General features: G+C 30.8%; 1 protein-coding gene across 5 annotated transcripts in view; it reads right to left on the bottom strand.

Annotated features, from left to right (window-relative positions):
• Positions 1–7743: 7743 nt before the first annotated feature.
• Positions 7744–20440, bottom strand: part of slgA (proline dehydrogenase slgA) — a 33845-nt gene continuing 21148 nt past the window's right edge. For all 5 annotated transcript variants that reach the window (XM_014423915.2, XM_014423912.3, XM_014423916.3 and 2 more), the window contains 7 exons: positions 19630–19805; positions 18579–18753; positions 18211–18321; positions 16335–16466; positions 14151–14347; positions 13687–13775; positions 7744–9409 (listed from right to left, as the gene is read on the bottom strand). In XM_014423915.2, coding sequence (XP_014279401.1) covers positions 9204–9409; positions 13687–13775; positions 14151–14347; positions 16335–16466; positions 18211–18321; positions 18579–18753; positions 19630–19805 — 1086 coding nt within the window. In that variant the 3' untranslated portion in view covers positions 7744–9203. The remainder of the gene's footprint in view (positions 9410–13686; positions 13776–14150; positions 14348–16334; positions 16467–18210; positions 18322–18578; positions 18754–19629; positions 19806–20440) is intronic.

Below are 20440 nucleotides of genomic sequence, written 5' to 3'. Positions count from 1 at the left end.
TCAATCGAATAATGATTATTGATAGTACATATTAGAGGGTCTCAGACAGAGACATTCACATGTGGGTAGGAGGAGGGGGTAGGGAGAGGTGTTAAGTTTGAAATTTATTCTACTAAATATTGTTATTTTTCTTAGTGATCACGATTTTTTCTCAATCTTGGAGGCTTATTTTATTTAACATACGAAAAATGTGAATTTATATTGAAAAATTATCTGTTATTTGTGTTCATCTTTGCTGGTTCCTTATTTTATGCTATTTATTCTAAAATTTCATATAAAAGCATATTAGGTTTAATGAATTGATAGTTTATAATCAAGCTAGTTTTATAAAATTAATATTCCCAATCTAAAGTATTTCCGTTTATTTAAATTTGTGGACAATAAAAGGATATTAGGCAATCGCATACAAATCTAATCATTAATCCCGATTATGCTAGATTATCTCGCATTGGCAACATGGTGCAACCGATTTATACCACTCACAATGTCAAGAGGAAAATATTTTTTTCATGTTAATTTAAGATTATAAATGATTGTTGACATCTATACATTTTAATTGCACAATAAATAAAAATTCGTCATCAAAAGTACTTTGAATTAAGGCAGCCTTTCTATAACATTACTTGAAACTTATTTATTCAGTAATCATTATCACAAATATTTTGAATTTATTTTATAATACTGAATAATCCCTGTCACATGTTTCCTTATCTGAAACTCGATGTTTAGTGGTAGTGGTTCTGAGCTCTTCATCTCTGTACCTTAACGAACTCTTTCTATTTGCATGCAAGTACAAAGTCGTATATCAATTGGTGGCATTATTTCACAGCTACAGCTACCTCATTTAGGGAAATAAAGTCAGGCTCAAGACATGATTACGAGCAATACTATAAACCACAAAAGAACGTACTCGTGTAAACGTCTGGTGAGGTGCGCTTATCATATAGGGTGGTAACCTGTAGATATTGTTATTATTATTATATGGGCGACAGAATATGTAGGTTTAAGTCCTCGCTCGATGTATTAGGAAATACATCGCGCGTTTCTTGACGTGGTTTTTTCGTAGGGTGGGTGGGTTCGTCACTCCCACGCCTATTTTTTGCAATCTGACAACCTTTAGGTTGGTAGACTAGCGCGTTGCCATCCTGCTCCCGCTGCCCCCTGTACTGTAGATAACCTCCCCCCCCCGTAAATTAGTACTGACCAAGAAGAGAGTGAAAGAAAAACAATTACAAAAGTTGTTCGTGTTCGGCACACCGCAATACAACGTGCTTCTCCACCTACCGTTACCACCCCACTGTTCCCGCCTTAGGCATTGTTGTCTTTGCTATATATTATTGGTTGCGATTGTTATATGACATATCGCTCATATTAATCGTCTTGACGAGGTTGAACCCCATACAATTATGAGATCAATAAATGTCAGACCTTAATATAACAATTGTTAGCCAATAGATACCTTGATATAACGATTTTTTTTTTTAAATCCCCTCTGAGAATCGTTATACGGAGGTTTCAAAGTACCTCTTGTATATTATGCTTGATGTGCCCATGTTAAATTTTGGCATCGAGACTATATGGACCTGGAAGCACATCTAACCGCTCTATCACCTGTATATCAGAATATAGGAGGTCAGAGGGCTCACACCAACGTTGATATTTCTTTCTCCTCAGAAATTCTGTAAACTCAGTACCTACGTTTGTTTAAACCATTCTGCGACATCTTAAAGCAATGATTCTCAACGACCATACCACGGTGCTTTAGTGTGCTACCACTACCTTTTTTTTTACATTTCTTTATCAATTGAAACTTTATTCTTCTTCTTTCCCTATTGGCACAATAAGCGCATGAAGCTGCCCTTGACCTGCACAACAGCCGCCAACCATCTTTCTCTATCTTCTATAAGGGTAACTGGGATCCTCATTTGTCGCTGATCCTGCCTCAAAGCATCCATCCATCGGCCGTTCGGCCTACCATGTCGCCGCGCACCATCCAGAACGTAAATGTACACTTTATCCTTGCTCATCCTCATCACATGTCCAAGCCATTTGAGCCTCTGTATCTTGATGTACGAGGAGATGCTACATTGCTTGAAGAGCCCAAACAGGTCACCATTTTTCCTTCTTCGCCAATTACCATTCTCACAACGGGCCCTAAGAAACTCCTCAGAATTACTCTTTCAAACCTGTCTAGCAGGTTAATTCTTCTATTGCTTAGAGTCCACGTTTATATACGAAACTATATTCAATCCCACTTTATATTTAATCATTTCAAATTAAGATCCATTTGAACTCATTCCTAGTCTAGTTCTATTCCTAAACACACATTGTCAATGCATCTTAGGGCTTATCTTCTAATGCACCAAATTTCGTCAGACATAGACATATTTGAATTCATTTAAATTGGAAGGAGGAGAAATGAAGATTATTGAATTAAAACCTAGAAACTAAAATGAAAGGAGAATTAAATCCTGAAGGAAGGTAATTATTCTCCTTGATTTAAAAATGTGTAATAATTGATATTATAAAACGTTTTAAATATTGACAATAATATGTTTAATATTAGCATGAAATGACAAATAAGGGGTTAATTATATATTATATATAAAAAAGTTAATCAGCAGCCTGAAAATTGGGAATAGCCCCGAAACGTTGTTGTTTGTGAAATAGACTAATATATTTAAATAAGGAAGATTGTGTTCATTCACCAATTTCATATTAATCTCTAATTATCTCTTTGAAGATATTAATTGGTTTGCACATAACAGTACTGTTCATAATAGGCACAATAAAATCGTTTACCTCTTTATATTTTTTTAATGTATATTTTAAAATAGTGAGATTATTTGCCTACAGTTCTTATATTATGTCTTATATTATGTTTATAGAACAAAATTATCTTAAACCAAAATTCAATAATCAATTTGGGAGGCGAAAGAATATTTGATACACTGTTTTTTATCTGAATTCAACTGATAAAACCTACTGATCACTGGAGGGGGTATTCTGCCTTTCCTCCCTAATATTTGATATAATCTGACCCTCATAAAAAATTATTTTAAAATAACCCATGAAAATCTTAAATAAATGTTAATAATGAGATTTAATTATTAATGGAAAATATTTCTACCAGGGAATTAGTATAATTTTTTTTTAGTTCCATTCACGTACCATGTTAACCACCCATGCATTCTAAACGTCCTTCGGATTAAATGCCTAAGTGAAGAAAAAAAAATGACAGATAATAGGAAGCAGATAGATGTTCAATTCATGAAAAAAAATGAGAGATTCTGTATTTTAAAAATCTTTAAAATGTTGAAAATTGCAGACATTTCAAAAAATAACTTTGGTGTCATTTTTAATTTCTATATTGCATAAACCTAATCCTTGTGTTTTAAATTCATAATAAAATCTGTACATAAATATTTTATACGTTATAAAACAGTGTTATTCTACATTTCTATTGATATTTTCCTTTGAAATTCGTATACTCCTTATTAACAAGCCCAATAGATATCCTAAATATGTTCCGAATATATATCCATATTGGGACATAATTTTTAATATAGAACATTTCAACACTCTTTACTACTTCACTACAAAATTTACCGACGTATGTTAAAGAAATAATTAATTTTAAATACTAAATAAATTATGACAGAAGGTTGCAGGTATGTTATAATGATAAAAAAATTGAATTAATTGAATAATTTTCCTTTCGTTATTTTCTTCGGACTAACGTCAGTGGTTAGAAAAATCAACAGAAATCCAGTTCTGAAGATGAGGCAAAATAATGGGATGACAAATGCTCAATGAATTCAAATTCAATTAATACAATAATTTCTGGAAAATTGAAGAAATAAAAAGGAATAATAATAATATAATTTAAAAGGTGGGTAATCATTTTAAAACAAACTTTCCTATGTAAAAATAGGTTTCATACTGCGTTCATATTATGGGAAAGAAATATGTCTAACTTGATAATAAATCACGCTATGTCAAGGACATTGTCATGACAAAAATAGAAAATCGATAAGAAGAATCACGACCTTCGTGGTAGTTTAAGACATGATCCTCTGAGGGTTAATGACGCATTCAATTTTTTGATAGATAAGTAAGAATGATTTTTTTTTCATAAAAATAAAAAGTGCTAATATAACCATAATCATATTGGTTATAATTATAATTAGAGTCATTTGTTAATATCATTACAATAACATCAGGATAAATTCAATTATCAATCAACGTCATTACACATTATTATTAATAACCGGAGTATATATTTGAACAATAGACTATTATTGTTGGACTTCATACAATGAAGCCTTCCGAAAAGTCTTCGCTTGACATTAATTTCTCGAAACATTTTTATCATGGGAACTCATTTACCTACCCCAATCAATTTTATAGACCCTCCTGACTTATACGACCAATATGGATACAGGTATCATGTTTTTTCATTGTTTACGTTGAAAAGTAATACGAGAAAGGGAAAATTGTCAAAAAAAGTATAAACTAGTTGACAAGATAAGAACATTTATATACCTTCTCTTCATAATTTTAAAAGCTAACCGAAATATCTCAATTAAGCATCAACTTAAAATTTAAAATATTTTAGTTAATTGGTTATTTAAATTCTACTAGCGAAAATGCATGAGGTAGTTTTATTGAGTTTTTTGAGATTAGTACCTTTCCGGATCGATATTCTCTATATATATAAAAGGGAATGGGTCGAATCATTGTCTACAATAAACTTCATAACAAAATTAAAAGTTTTTGGTGCATAGCTCATAAAGCATACGTTTTTCACGGTTATTATATACCAATTGATCCTTTTTACCTACACAAACAAAATTTAGATTTAATGGCCTTTTCAGGGCGAAAGATGTTTGAAAATTTTTACTAGAGGGTTTCTTGAGGTGCTGAAAATGAATATCAACTTTGTTCCGCTCCTAAAAAATCTTTTATCACACATCCGTACTACACATACATCTGCAGGCGTTTTTGGGTTATCAAATTCCTGACAAATAAAAAAAAACAATCATTGGAATAAGACTATTATGTCCTTCCTATGTCAGTGATTTTTCGTGGCCATTGGTTTGTTTGATACTTGAGAGCAGGCTGCACTTAAGGATGTTACAATCAATTGTTGGATTATTTGTATGAATTTGTATACAAGGAATCAATATTACCAAAATCATTATATATTTAAGAGCATGATAATGAACTAAAATTAAACAAAACAGTATTTACAATTTAACCTACAAATGTAATAAAGAACCAACTAATATTTTTGTGTTTTACCACAAATTATTTATAATTTCACAAAATGTATCCAGGACAGTATAGAGATAGTACCTTGAGTTTAGTTGTAAAAAAAATCGACAAAACTTATACAACATAATAAAAATTTCAGTTTTGTTCCTTGTCCCATTCTTCCTTATATTCTTTGGTTCAATTTAATTATTAATAAAGTATACGTAAATATTTATAAATAACTATAACTAAATAAAATAATTTCTTAAAAATTTTAATAATGTTCATAAAATCCATATTCATCATAAAATATAACAAAAGCCAACAATATAAAATCACTTCGAAATTTAAATTCTCATAAGAATCAGTCATAAAATACAACCCAATCTATTAAAAATTTCATAGTTATGTTTATAGGAGGAAGATTAAGTATGAGCTAAAAGAAACTTTTAGCGAAACACACAGTCGTGCCTCAGCAGGTTTCATCCTTAATAAAACTTGTAGGTATTAAGAGGTGTTAATCGAGTATAAATATATACTGAGAACAACTAAAGTATTTACTACCCACAATATTCGTAATCAGAACCCTGTTTTTTCAGTTCACGAAAATAAGTCTCTTGAAACCGCATCAAAAATAGTCAGAACAGTTGAGATAAGTGTACATGAACATTAAGAGGGAGAATCGTTTTTTGTGGTGCTAATTAAAGAATTTCTTTAGTGCGTACAAATTCCTTTCATGGATATAAGTATCACAATGAAAGTTATCAAAAAGCTGATTCAGAATTAACGGACTACGATAACCTCAAATAATCAACTTACTGAAATATACCAGTATCAAGTGTGAATTCCAGTCTTTTTCTTCTCTTATTGATATTACATTTTAAAAAATCTGAAGATAACTTTTGTTATTTGTATTATGGAGATTTACTGAAAACGTGTTATTAAACCTTTAACTGTTTCTCTTAATCTGAAACATTAACTGCTTAAGCGTATGTTTCTGTATTTTTAAATATTGGGGCTCCCTGAAACCTAAGATGATCCCAATTTGCTCACAATATCCAATCGAAGAATTTTTTTTTTAATTTCTCTTGATGACCCCGCTTTGAAAGATAGCATAATTCTCTTTACAAGCATACACCAACTTGAAGATTTTCCTCAATACTATATGCTTTGATTTCTAAAACTTCTAGCTTTGTGCCCAGGGGAAATTTCACAACCTCATTACCACATAGGTATACTGACTGTGGACAGTACCCTGTCTCCCGGCAGTCTAAAGAAAGCTATAGGGTAGCCTGGATGACATCAATAGGAGGTTTATTGGCAGAAAGATTGGGGAGTTTTAGCTGTATGGGCTGTAAATCCATAGACCCAGGTGAAAGGACATAGGCAGTCAAATGGTGTTAGCCTTCCTTATGCTCAAATAGGTAAAGGAAACTGGAGAGGTCCAGAGAAGGTAAATGGGAATAACACAAGTTTCGTTTCCAAAAATAAAGCTAGAATGTTCTGATCTACTATTGTACATAATTGATCACTGCCTATAAAGGACATGAATCCCTGAGGCGGGTTATCCCAGATTGTTTATGCTAGTTGTACCTAGGGTTTAAAAAACGCCATGTGATACATACAAGACATTAGCTTTAAGAAGATCATTATGAGCTTTCACTCCCCACAATGAAAAATTAGGCATCATTCATAATTGCAGCTGCTCATGTCAAACATCAATCAATACATGTTTAATTCAAGGTAAAGACTCAATACTGATCCACTTCTTAGAGTGAACCTAGTAGATCAGTATTTACCCTAAGATTTTTAAAAATTAATGTGAAGGCTACAGGCCAGCTTAAGCTCATGAAGACAGAAGCCTTTATTTCCCTACTGCCAGTCTCTAAAGAACGACACAATTCACTCAGACAATGCACAATATACATACACAATGCATTCCATCGACTGCTTATTAACAGGCCCAACCTGAGTTAGAATAATTCGAACCAAGTTTCTTTTCACTTCTGCTTTACAATCTTTAAATACATACTTAACATATAGTTCCCAAAAAGTTCTCCCTTTTTTGTCATCATTCTTCTCCAAATCCCTATCAATCTCTTGACTTCCTTCCCCAAAAGTACTTGAATAACTGAAACATACAGTTCATAATCCAATTTATGCTATAACTTTCTTTTGACCTCTGGTTAAGCCCACATTAGGTATACTTTGATGCATAACAAACAACATGAAGTTAAACCTTGCTTACTATGGATGTAGAACATGGTTCTTCTGTCTAAATTGGATTTTACACTTAGTTCATAAACAAGTGTATATTTGTATCAAAATGTTAAAAATCTGATTCAAAATAACTAACTGTTGGCATCAGCCACTTGTAAGAAATTACTTCTCATTAGGTAAAGGATATATGTATTTCTTGTACATTGCATAGCAGCAACAAATATAGTTCATAAAGTATAATAGTTGATAAATAATAGATACCTAGGCTCATATTAACAAAGGATATTTAATCATTTTATTTAAAAATTAGTTAGTTCTACATTTCAAAATTCACCTCAGAAAATACGAGTTACCATCTTAGGTCTATTGCCAATATGCATTAGGTTACCATCTAATAATTTAATTTACAAAAATACATGAAAATTTAAAGTTACAAAACATAATATAAATGCATAGTAACCCAATTATTTTACCAAAAATGTACAAAAAATGGAACCAAGTGCTGATATTATTCTTGGCAAGCAAAAAATATACTTTTTTTTTTTTTTTTAAATAAATAAATAACGAATCATATCTGCCATAACGTAAATTACAAAGTGATTTTATTTTTGACTAGAATTAATCTGTTTTCATGACTTCTATCACATAATCATTATTTCTTTAATTACAAACTTTAAAAATTTAGTTAAGAGGTTACAGAACACTTAAAAAACAAGGAGGTAAAATAAATACAACAAAAGAATAATAATATTGATCACATGATTTATTATGGTGAATTAACTTTTAACTAAGCTGTCTAAGTTATATTTTATTTTTTTGATTAACATAAGTAACTGGCCTTTAAAAAAAAAGTATATATATTAAATAAATAAATACAAATTAAAAAAAAAAAGGAAAAAGGATAAAAAGAAAAAAGGAATCTTAAGTATAAAACACTATACCCCATATTAATCAAATTTACATGTACAACAAATACTAAACATGTATTACTGAAAAGGACAACTCTTATTTTTAAAATACTGCCAAGTCATTCCAAATAAGATAAACATTTAAAAATAAAATAATACTTTCCCTAAACTTGTACTCTTGATGACTTAAGAAGTTTCTAGGAACACTTTATATACAATTAATTATATAATAAATAAACTTTTTAAATTATAAAAAAATTCTTCAGCTATGATGCTTTTTTTTTTCTTTTTTAAAAAAAGAAAAAAAAAGGCAGGAGAAATATAAAGTAACATGATATTTAAGGTTTAGTTGTTTACCTTTTAAGAGATTTGAACAATAATCAATCAAAATAAAGTATAAACTTGTTCTCAATTTCTTTAGCTTATTTACAAAAAAATTTCAATAATAATACATCTTTACAGGTCACTAAATATAGTTAAATTGGACAGAAGTAATAATTTTAACCATTATGTATGTGGTTAATGTATTATATACAGACATACAAAGTTAAATTGCACATTTTCATTGTTTTATTCTGTCTTTCATCAACAAGGAATATCACAATTAATTAGGGACAAAATTATATTGACAATGATACACCTATGATTTTAAATAAGTATACAAAAATTTCAAGTTAAAACTAAAAAGAAACCATCGAAAATATCACGTATAACCATTTATAATAACATTGAGATTCCTTTTGAACCCTAAGCTATATTACACCTATTACGACTTAAAAACAAATCATCACAAAAATAAAATATGTTTATAACTCAATTTTACACAGGTGTATAGTTTCCTCGAGGAGTGTAAAACAATTGTCCTTTTAATAACCTTCTACGGAGTTCTGCAAGAAGAAGCCGTTTTTCTTTTTGTATTTTCTGTAATATTCCTTTATTTTCATGAGCTCTTCTCGAAAGATATGGTAACACTTCATTGACAGGACCATAAGGTATGTATTTGTATGCAGAATAACCTGCTTGCCCTAATAATAAGAAATATTATTAGAAGCGTAATGAACCAAAAGAAATAACCTCTAAATTAAAAATCTCAATAGAATAAATGAGGATAGTAAAAACTTTATTTTTCAAACACTTCTTTATCATTAAGGGCAAAATATATCAGGTGTGTAAAAGCTTGATACAGAAATAATATCAATATGCCAATCACCTTAAATTTTATGAGGTAGCCGGGATAGTGTGCCACCAACTTTCTTAAAATTGATGATGTAATAGACATAGGACACAATAAATTTATCTAACTTCACCTTAATTACAATATTTTTATTCTTTTTCTATCATGACTTGATAAAATTCACTTCTTATTGGAAATTATTATCGGACCAACTGGAGCAATAAATAACAGTACAAACTGGGATTTACGAGATTTATGATATTTTAGTTTTCAAAAAATATCCAACAATATGGCTTCATAAATACAAAGAATAAAAGCAGATAACAACCAAAGAGCCAAAATAAATCAAGTTCATTTAATGCAGACTTTTTAATTACCTTTTAATAAATCTTTTTTATTAATTTTAATATATTTCTTGAAATTTACAACTGTATATTATATAATACATTCAGTAAATTTGATCTTAGTTAAAATGGAGTGTTACAGGCGGGTAGAGCAACTACCCATTGGAAGCACTCTAATGACATTGGATTCGAAACAATGAATATTCACGAAATTGACAGAATTTTAAAATACACAATATCAAAGATTAGTTGATTATTGTAAATAGGAATGATTGAGTTTAAAGTATTATTTTATTTTTAGTTTAATTTTTTTTATTTACATATTTCTTTTTTGTTTATTTCTTCTATTCTACTTCTTATTTTTTTTATCATTTAATTTTTATATCTGTAAATAAGGTGTAAATGAGCTCTATGATTCATATTACCGTTGTCTAAAAATATGACAGAATGTAATACTACAGTGTAAATTTTTTTTTTTATAATTATCTTTATTGGAATTTACAACTGTACATAATTATACATTTAGTAAATTTGATGTATGTTATTATGGAGTGATACAGGGGTGTAGATAAACTACAAATTGGTAGCACTCTAATAAAATTTTTATTTTAGCAGGTCTCATGGCCATCTTCTTTTCAGGCACCGCGGAGGATTGACAGGAATGAAAGAGGATGCAAGGATAGAAACTAGGGGGTTTGAGTGGTTAGGGAGTTTGTAATGGAAGGAGTGATATCTGGTTCGGGCTAGATCGGTTACATAGGGAACATTAAGGTCTTTATGTAGGATTTTATTTGTGACAAAGTAAGGAGCATTGAGAATTTTACGAAGGATTTTGTATTTAAGGATTGGATACGAGAGGAATTCGAAGGTTTAGTGGAGCCCCAAAGCTCAACTTTGTATGTCCAGATTGGCCTCATTAGTCATGTAGATCTATCTTTTGTAATGAGTAGGAAGTTTAGATCGTTTGTCTAGTAAGTGTTGTAATAGTCAAAATCGACGTGCAGTTTCCTGTCTTTTCAGTCTTGTGTGAGGATTCCAGGTTAATCGTTTGTCCAGATTTAGTCCAAGGTAGCGGATCTGTTCGACAGTGGTAAGAGTATGTGTTGTGTTAAGAGTAAATGAAACTGTAGGGCAGTCGGTAGGTTTATGATGAAGGGAAAAGGTTATTTGATGGGATTTGTTGGAATTTATTTTAATCCTTCAATTACGACACCATTCTTCGAGGGCTGTGATTTGGGATTGGAGAGTTTCGGATACAATTAATGGGTTATTATTAACTGCGAGCAAACATGTGTCATCGGCAAACGTGGTGGGGATAGTGTTAGGATTGGTTGGAATGTCAGCTGTATAGACGGTGTAGAGGATGGGACCGTGGATACTACCTTGAGGAACACCAACAGACTGAGAATAGAGGGATGAATAGGAACCATTATGGTTTACTTGGAATAATCTATCAATGAGAAAGGAACGAATGATGAGAAAGTAGGAGGTAGGAATTTACGGAGTTTGTAAAGTAATCCTGGGTGCCAGACTCGATCAAAAGCCCGTTCTACATCAAAAAAAGACTTCCGCACAGTACATTCCATACTCTAAACAAGACGAGACTACGTCCACCACGCAATGACATTGCTGGATATTAGAGTGGAATGTTTGGAATCTAAACTGGTGATCTGAGATTATATGATTGGAATCCAGGATGGGGTATAGGTGTTTCAAAATGAGTTTTTCAAGGATTTTGCCCATGATCGGTAATAGAGAGATAGGGCAATAGAATGATGGTTATTCTGGAGGCTTTTGGGGTTTGGGGATCATTTTAACTATAGATAATTTCAAGGGGTCAGGAATAGGATGGCTTTCCGAGGAAGAAGTTTTAGAATGTGGGATGTTATTAGGTCGTATCCAGGAGCTCTGCGGGTAGGTTATCTTTGAATGATACTAGATATTTCAGAAGGATGAAATGCTTTAGCTGGGAGGGTCATCTGGAGTGGAATATTTAGTTCTGCTTCAATATATTCAAGGTGAATTGGGTCAAGGATATCAGGATGTGGAATAAAGGTTTTAGAAAGGTGTTGTCCGAATGTTTGTGATTTTTCTGCGTCAATTCTGGTCCAAGTTTGGGATTCGGTGAGAAGTGAGTGGTTAAAATCTTTGAAATTCAGCAGTGTTTTAGTGGTCCTCCATACTGATTTGTCAGAAGTTGTAAGATTTTCAATAAAGTTAATTAAATTTTGAATTTTGTATTTTCTGATTTCTACTTTTAGTTTGCTAGTCAATTTGTTGTAATACGTTTTGTTAGTTTGATATCTGATCCTATGCCACTTCGATCTTGCTCTGCGTTTTTCCCATAATAAGATACGAGTATGCTGTGGCAGGTTATTTTGTTTATTATTATTGATTCGATTAGTTGATGGGTTGTCAGTTATACTTGTTCTTATTGATGATGCGAGTTTTTCAATAGCTTCGTCAATATCTTGTTTTATCTTCAGTCTAATGTATAAGTCCAATTTAGTTTCCAGGTCACATTTAAATTTGTACCAGTCAACTCTTCCTGTTATCAATGAAGGGGTGGAAGGCTTTGGAACAAAGCTTGAATGTAAAAATAGCATAACTGGACTGTGATCTGAGGATAGGTCGTCCAGGGATTCAACAATGGCTTGAGAGGGAGAAATCTGGGAGGTGATAAATATGTCAAGGATGTCAGGACGCTTTTTGAGGGATGTAGGCCAATAAGTATGATTTTTGGGAGAGAGAATGGAATAGGTATTGGAGGTGGAAACACGGGATAGGATGTTACCACAGGAGTTGGATGTGCGGCATCCCCATCTTTGATAGCATTATAGTTTCCTCCAGCAATGAAGCGCGGTCCGAGCGTTCGGAATAAGGAATCAAGGAGGTTATAAGAAAGGTTATTACCAGGAGGACAATATACAGCTGAAAAGGTAACATGAAAAGGGTGAGTTGAAATGATAACCGAGGTTGATTGAATTGCCTCAGTTGGATTGGAAGGAATAAGGATATAAGAACCAGCATGGGAAGTGTTGTCTGGATGGTCTGATCTATAAGTGATGTAGTCACGTATGTAAAAGTGTGTCCTTTGTGTGAAATGAGTTTCAGTCAGGAGGGCTATTTTAATAAATCTAAAACATAATTTATCAAATCTAAAATATAATTTACCAAATAAATATTTAGTGATCCATGATTGCTCATCAAGTCTACTTAGATATAAAAAAATAAGGCTGCATTTAACTAACTCATAAAAAAAAAAAAATTATGAAATTAATAAAACATAAACCAACAATTCGAAGAAGATAGTATGGCACTAATAGTTGAAACCTTTATTGACTGCCACCCGGATTATCTTCCTACAATAAACCAACAATGATAACAATAAAAGTAGCATAGTCATAACAAAGTCTATGTAAAAAACTAAAAATCTACAAGTCCCGGTGGAAGTTAAGATGGAAATGAAAATGAAGATATAATCAACAACACTGTGAAGTCTATAAAAGCAAATCACTTGTGATCTTGAAAACACAGCCTGACTGCAAATAGTCATTACATTATGTAATACAAAATTATGGGCTTTAACAAAAGTGTAAACAATGTTAAATTTATAAAAATTAAGTAATATATTCTAAAAGTTAATATTGTACAGTTAAAAGTTAATTCTAGAAAAAGATAAGAATAATTTATCCGAAGTCATTTAATCACTAATTAGTTTTAAATGAGCATTAAATAAAATTGACAATCTTTAATGATAAAACTAATCTGCAATGCAACTTACCAAGTGGAAATGTTATATAATCACACATTCCAAGTAATTGGCCAAAACAGATAACTTTGTCCTCTGGAGCAATTCCTAATTCATTCATCCTAAAACAATAAAAATGGCTTAATATTTTTACATTGTATGTTATACATCATACATCAGAATGCACTAGACAAGTGACAGTGAATATAAAAATAAAAATAAACTTGAAAAACTATTGTTTTTTTTTTAAAAGTAAGAATGTAAATTGAAATAATACTGGAAAAAAATAATTTAAAGATCTTATAATCAATTTAATCAAATATTTTGAGTAAATTTGTGTTTTTTCTTCTGTAGTAGACATTAAAAATTATTTAATTAGTAAAAATATTGAAATGTAATTTGTTATGACCAAAATTTTAAATATGTATAAAAACATTCTTAATTGCCTTTTTAAAATAAAAACAAGACAAAATTACTAATGAATGTGAAAAACATACTTTTCTATGGCAAATCGAACAGTATCTTCATTGTGTGATGCAACCATAATTCCAATACGGTTTGCTTGTCCTTTCTTTTTGAAGTCCTTAATTCTTCTTAAACATTCAGTGAGTGTTTTATGGTACATTTCAGAAGTAGCTTCATAATTTGGGTTTACAGGGTCAGTGTAACCTAATGCTGCAGCTCTTGCTCGTTCCTAAAAGAAAAAGAAAACTAATTTTAAGGACCTAATAATTATTATTTTACTTTATAATTATTAACAAGTCAGTTAATAATAATAGCCCACAAACATTTACTAGTACAAAAAGTAGCATTTTAGCAATGAGTTATTAGTTTAGATGTAAGCAGGATACAGATAATTTCAATTTAATATCTTATAACAACCATAGGAGAAATCAATGCCCTTCAGCCGCTCTAGCCCTCACATTCACTTTATCTTCGGCCATACTCATAAGTTAGCTCTCATAGCTGTTGATTATCATTCTTTTTAAAGAAAATTCTTCCAGCTTCACTATTACTGCCAACAGTAGATTTTACAGAGATTGTCGCCAGAGGATATTCTTTCCTGAACTAAAAGTACCCTTATCTTCCATTTCTACTTCAACCAGTGGCCTTAATCAAGGAAAAGACTCAAAAAGCTCAAATACTTTTGAACCTGACTGGTCACAAGGTACAAAAAAAGAGTCATATTTCTATTGAAGGGTGACAGAAGAGAAGTAAGTATATTTCAAGAATCCTGGACAGAAAAAATTATTGGTACCTCCAGGCAAACCATGAACATTGTTTGCATGACAAAATTGCAATAGACAGAAGAAAGTAGCTTTGGTATTTGTTGGGATCAAAAGTGTGTGGTTTTACTATGAGCTGCTAAAACCTTTAATACTGAACACTCCTGACAACAAATGATCGATGATTTGAATCAAGCTCAGCATGTAAAACAATCAAAATATCAAAAAAAGTTAATACTAAGGGCTTTTATTTTATGATAATACACCATCACACACAGCAACATTAATCAAGAAATAACAAAAGTGTTTCGCTGAGAAATACATTTTGCATGGAGCTAACTCACTAGACTTGGCTCAATCCAATTATTACTAATTTGCACATAGATGGAATGTATACCTGCTGTCCAGTGCTTCGCATTTAGTAAAATATATGAAAATGGCTCGATGTTGGTAACCTTGTTGACGATATCAACAAATTGTCAGAGAGATGATAAAAATGTATAGCGATGTATAGTGATGGGCAATACTTTGAATAAAATATTGTCTTTCATTTTCATGCAATGAATACGCATTTTCTATACAAAAATTCTATTAAGTTTAAAAAAGATAAACAATTTTAGTAAGGCCCAAATAGGCACTCCTGACAGTTAATTATATAAACTGCAACAACAAGTAGAACTAAAGATGAAAATTGAACCACCAGAAAGAGGATATTGCATATGCAATCTTAATATATAAAAATCAATAAGCTTTGTAGGTAGAAAAATATGAAAATATAAAATCTGGTATGTATCACACAACTTTCTCTTACTACCCTACTTTGAATTGAGATTAATCCTCACTCATTTAAGACTACATATTTCTAAATTATTTACAGTGGTAGTAATACTGCCTTATATAAATTTTCCAAAATAAACTGAAAGTGGCAGACTGACTAACTCAAATTTCAGCAGTTCTGCAGTTTATCCATTTTTTGTAGCATATAAAAATGTAAGATAGTTAATTATTTCAAATAAACAAAACTAAAAGTACTTTACAGGAATTTTTTTTGAAAAATCAGTATTTAAGCCCTGCCATACTATTTCAAAGAGAACAAGACCTATCTGATATTGAAGAACACTTAATTGTACATTCACATATTGAGTTTAATCATAATCGACATATTCAATAATATCAGAAAAATGTGAAAAACCTATTATATAAAGTGAACCTTCCTGTCATTTGATTTTTAAAAATATCACTCAGATGTTTAAATATGATTTAATAATGCTACTTTTCTTCATATACAAAAACAATCAAGTTCCTCATAAAATACAAAATATACCATTTAAAATAAATTGTAATTGTTCACAATAATTTTTCATTGTATTTAAATATGGTTCAATGTATTGATTACAGTTATCTTATGAATTAAAATTACTATATCTTCTAAACCCTGTTTCTCTAAATACTTACTTGCTCCATGTAAGCTCCCCGTACTAATTTACAACCAAAGTAAAAATTTTGCCTCTTGGCTTGTTCTAAGTCAGTAGAAACTTCCTTCAAAGCATCTTTCAGGTAACATTGGTAGGTATTAAACACAATGGCCTAAAAAAAAACAAAAAAATATAAGAGTTTACAGACATACAAAGGAATATATATATATATGTGCATTAAGACAGCCAATAGATTAGGAAGTGATTCTATGCCTCATTTACAAAAAAAAAATCACATAAACCATGGTCCTCTCAACGTAATTGGAGAAAATTGATGGCCCTATTCTGAATACCTTCATCCTAAATTCCGTTGTGGACCACAATGTATGGCCAAGGATCTCCATGATTCATAGAGCCAATGGGGGAAAAAAATTACAAAAATTTGTCTTTGTTAAAACCCTATGAAGAGGGATTTTATGCAGAGAAAAAAAGATTTTTATTTCATTAAATGATGAATTTAAATCCCAATTCCAATGGTTTAAAAAAACAAAAACAAATTTGACACTCAATTCAAATAGTTTTTCAGTTACCATTTCCTACTCAACAAAAATCAAAATTTGCTTTAAATACAGAAAACTTGGAATTTCATCAGACCATATGAACTTTTTTTGTTGCCTTACAGGTCCGCTAACACTTCTACAAATATAGACCAATCCTAAAATAAATCACGACTTCACTTGTATCAAACAAAAGTATAACAGAGTAAGGAGTTCTTTTTTAAATGACTTAATCATTAGCCAAAAAGTCACAAGTAATGTGTAATTTATAAAAAAAAATATATAATAAAACTTTTCAATATTGATCTACTTGTAAGGCCTTTTTTACCTCCTTATGTGCCTTTCAGCATGTAGGAGACTCCAGCCACCCTGTAAGGCGCCTTGGAATAAATTTAAGTAAGTCAAACTATGTATATATATTTCTTTATGAAAACTTTATCTTTTTCATAATAGTGCAATTGGGACTTCATTATCTGGAATAATTTTAGAGTAATCACTTCTTTTTTTATCAAAAACCTTGCTCGAAAAACTACAAAATATCAATTTTATGCAATTCAGTTGAGAATCGGACCAAGGTATATTATATTCTTCTTCTGGCTCAACAGACTGTGGAGGTCCAAGGCCTTGCACAATTTACTACGGAAATACATCACACGTTTCTTGATGAAGTTTTCATAGGATGGGTTCATCACTCCCATGCCTATTTTGGTGAGTGCTACCCATTGGCTAACGGGCCATACAACTCCTCGGGAGGAGGCTGTGAGTGAGTATCATGTTTAAAAAAAAAATCCCAGGTAGGGCCATAAATTTTAATTTGTTCGTAATATTTTGAAAAATTGACATATGCTTAGGGTACCCCAGGGTGCCACGGCACACTTTAGGAACCCCTGGTCTAATCATTTTTTTTTTTTGTGAATGAGGTGTAGAATCTCTTCCAAGCATTTGGTCTCCCGATCCTGAAACAACTGTGTGTGTGAGTGCAGGTAAGTGAAACATAAGGTAAGTAAAACTTCGTTGTAACGTAATAATTTTCCAACTTGCCACTCTTTTTCATGAGTGCTGGTTCCAGAGAGTGGTTTTGTAATGGAACTTTATTAGATATAACTGTTTGAACTCCCAGTTATAATGCTTTGAAACATCAATAAATTTTGAAAATTCATTTTAGAAGTTTTTTATAATTACCTGCTTACAGTGTTTTCAGGACTGTAACACTCATTTTCATTGGACCCTAGGAGTGTTACAAAGGAGTTTTACTTTATGTGTATGTATATACATTAATACATACATTTGTAATAATGAAATAAAAAATTAAATATACATCTACTTATCAACTATTAGATGCAATAATAAACTAATTACTTTATCAGTATTGTATTTCCTCATCATTTCAAGTGTTATCCTTGAAATAGCAGGTTGAAAATATGTTTGTTCAGCATCAATCATTACACGCACATCAAGATCTTTAGCAGCCTAAAATAATAATGAAAAGCCATTTATTAACATTCAAAAAAACCTTGAACTCTATAAAATAGAATGGAAATAAATAAATTAACACACATATAGAATAATTCATTAAATTTGAATAGATAAAAACTAAAAATTACTTACTACCTAACTTAAAAAAGATAATCAGCATTAATTACTAACATCATAAATCATACATAAAACACTAACAATTAATAATTTAAGATGAATATTATGACAAATTTAAATGTCATCTGACAAACCTTGATTAAAGTATTAACACGCCTTATCATGTTACGGAACATTTCTTCTTCCTTAGAAGATAACTGAGATATCAGTCGAACCATCCTACCTTCCTTCAGACTTGGAACACGAAAAGTGTCATTCAGCCCAAAGTTTTCATCAACTATACCACTCCATGGGAACAAATGTATCACACTAGAACAAAGGTAATTTGTTTTCAGATAATAAGCATTAACTACTGACTACAATTTTTTCCCCTAAAGTATAATACATTAATCATGACAAATAAAAAATGGAAGAAAATAAACAGAACTAATAATTAATATAAATCAAAAGGAAGTTGTACTAGGGAAATATATAGGGAAATACTACTAGAATAGGTTAAATCTTTACGGGAGAGCTACAAATCACTGTAAAAGGAAATAGCTTGGTTGCAACAACACAATAGTCCATTTAACAGTAACCAATAATCAAAAATTTAAACTCAATAGGAACCAGTAATGACATTAAACAAACCAATTGAGATATAATAAACATGCAATGATAATGAGCTACTAAACAAGTCATAAAAGCTTTAATTTCAGAATTTTAGAAAAAGAAAAAAAAGAAGAGAGGTAAGAAGTTTGAGAAGTTAAAGGTTTAATTCCTTTTTCAGTAAAAAATAATAATTAAATTTTTTATATAAGATATTGATATGATGAATTTAACAAAGAGCATATCAATACTTAATGTCCAAATCCTAATGAGAACACCCATCTTCAAACATAACTAAAATAAGAACCGAATTCCAGATTGTTAGTAGTATTCATTCATTCATCCATACTTAGAAAATCCATCTCGTCCACACTGAATAAAACTACAATTATAAATAAATAATCTAAATTAACGGATTTAGGAAGATAGAGTTAAAAAAGACTACCTGCAATAGTACTTTAATTCTTCCAGTGGCATAAATGCATAGTGAACTGTAAGATCCCAAATCTTATTGTTTACTGATTGCAAGTATATGATACAAAATAGACTTTAATGCATGGTGAATTGCAGTAATTAATTTTAATTGAGGGTACTCACCCTTCACTATCTTTAACAACTTTTTCCATGAACTTCTTAGTATCTTTAATGCCAGCTTGTTCTAATCGTTTCTCTAAATCAGCAGCTGTTAATTTCTGCCCAATTACATTTCCTTGGCCACCGATTACTTCACTAACAAATTTACGAGCTCGCATAATTACTTCAGAAAGTTGTAACTAAAACAATAACATAATAAATAATAAAATTATAGACAGTATATTAATTTACCACATTTACAAATTACAAAATATATAATATATACACAATAGAAAAAAACATTTTTTTGACTCAGGACTTTCACTGAAGTCCTCTACAGACCCAGAGTGGGAATACCAAGATTCATTTCTCAGGACAATGCAAAATAAGTATTGATTGACCCAGCCGGGTGGGAGTCGAACCCACAACATACTAAATTAGGTGATTAAGGGATCTTCACCTTAATGTGCAAATCATAACAAGAAAAATATGTTCTTATAGATAGCACTTATTGGCATACATTAGTGGACAAAACGCATCAAATCAATATTTATTTGTTTAACAATCTGTATTACATTAATTTAATTTAGGATTTCAGCAAATAATTTCAACGAATAACACATTTATTGATAGAATATAATGTTTAAATAAAAGCTAATAGCAAAGAAAGGGAATGTTTGTAAAAAAAAAAAAAAACTGCTATAGATAGTGATGACTTTGTTTGGAATCTTCTAACAATAATGTAATTATGGATTATGATTTAATTATATATTTTTTATTGCTACTAGTATTATTTGTAAAAATACCAGGGCATTCAAAAAGTCCTGTCGTTTTT

This window comes from Halyomorpha halys, unplaced genomic scaffold, assembly GCF_000696795.3.
Source record: "Halyomorpha halys isolate HHAL.00 unplaced genomic scaffold, Hhal_1.1 Scaffold447.1, whole genome shotgun sequence".
In the NCBI taxonomy this organism is placed as follows: domain Eukaryota; kingdom Metazoa; phylum Arthropoda; class Insecta; order Hemiptera; family Pentatomidae; genus Halyomorpha; species Halyomorpha halys.
Note: the sequence above shows the minus strand (reverse complement) of the source record. Positions and strands in the feature narration are given on the sequence as shown.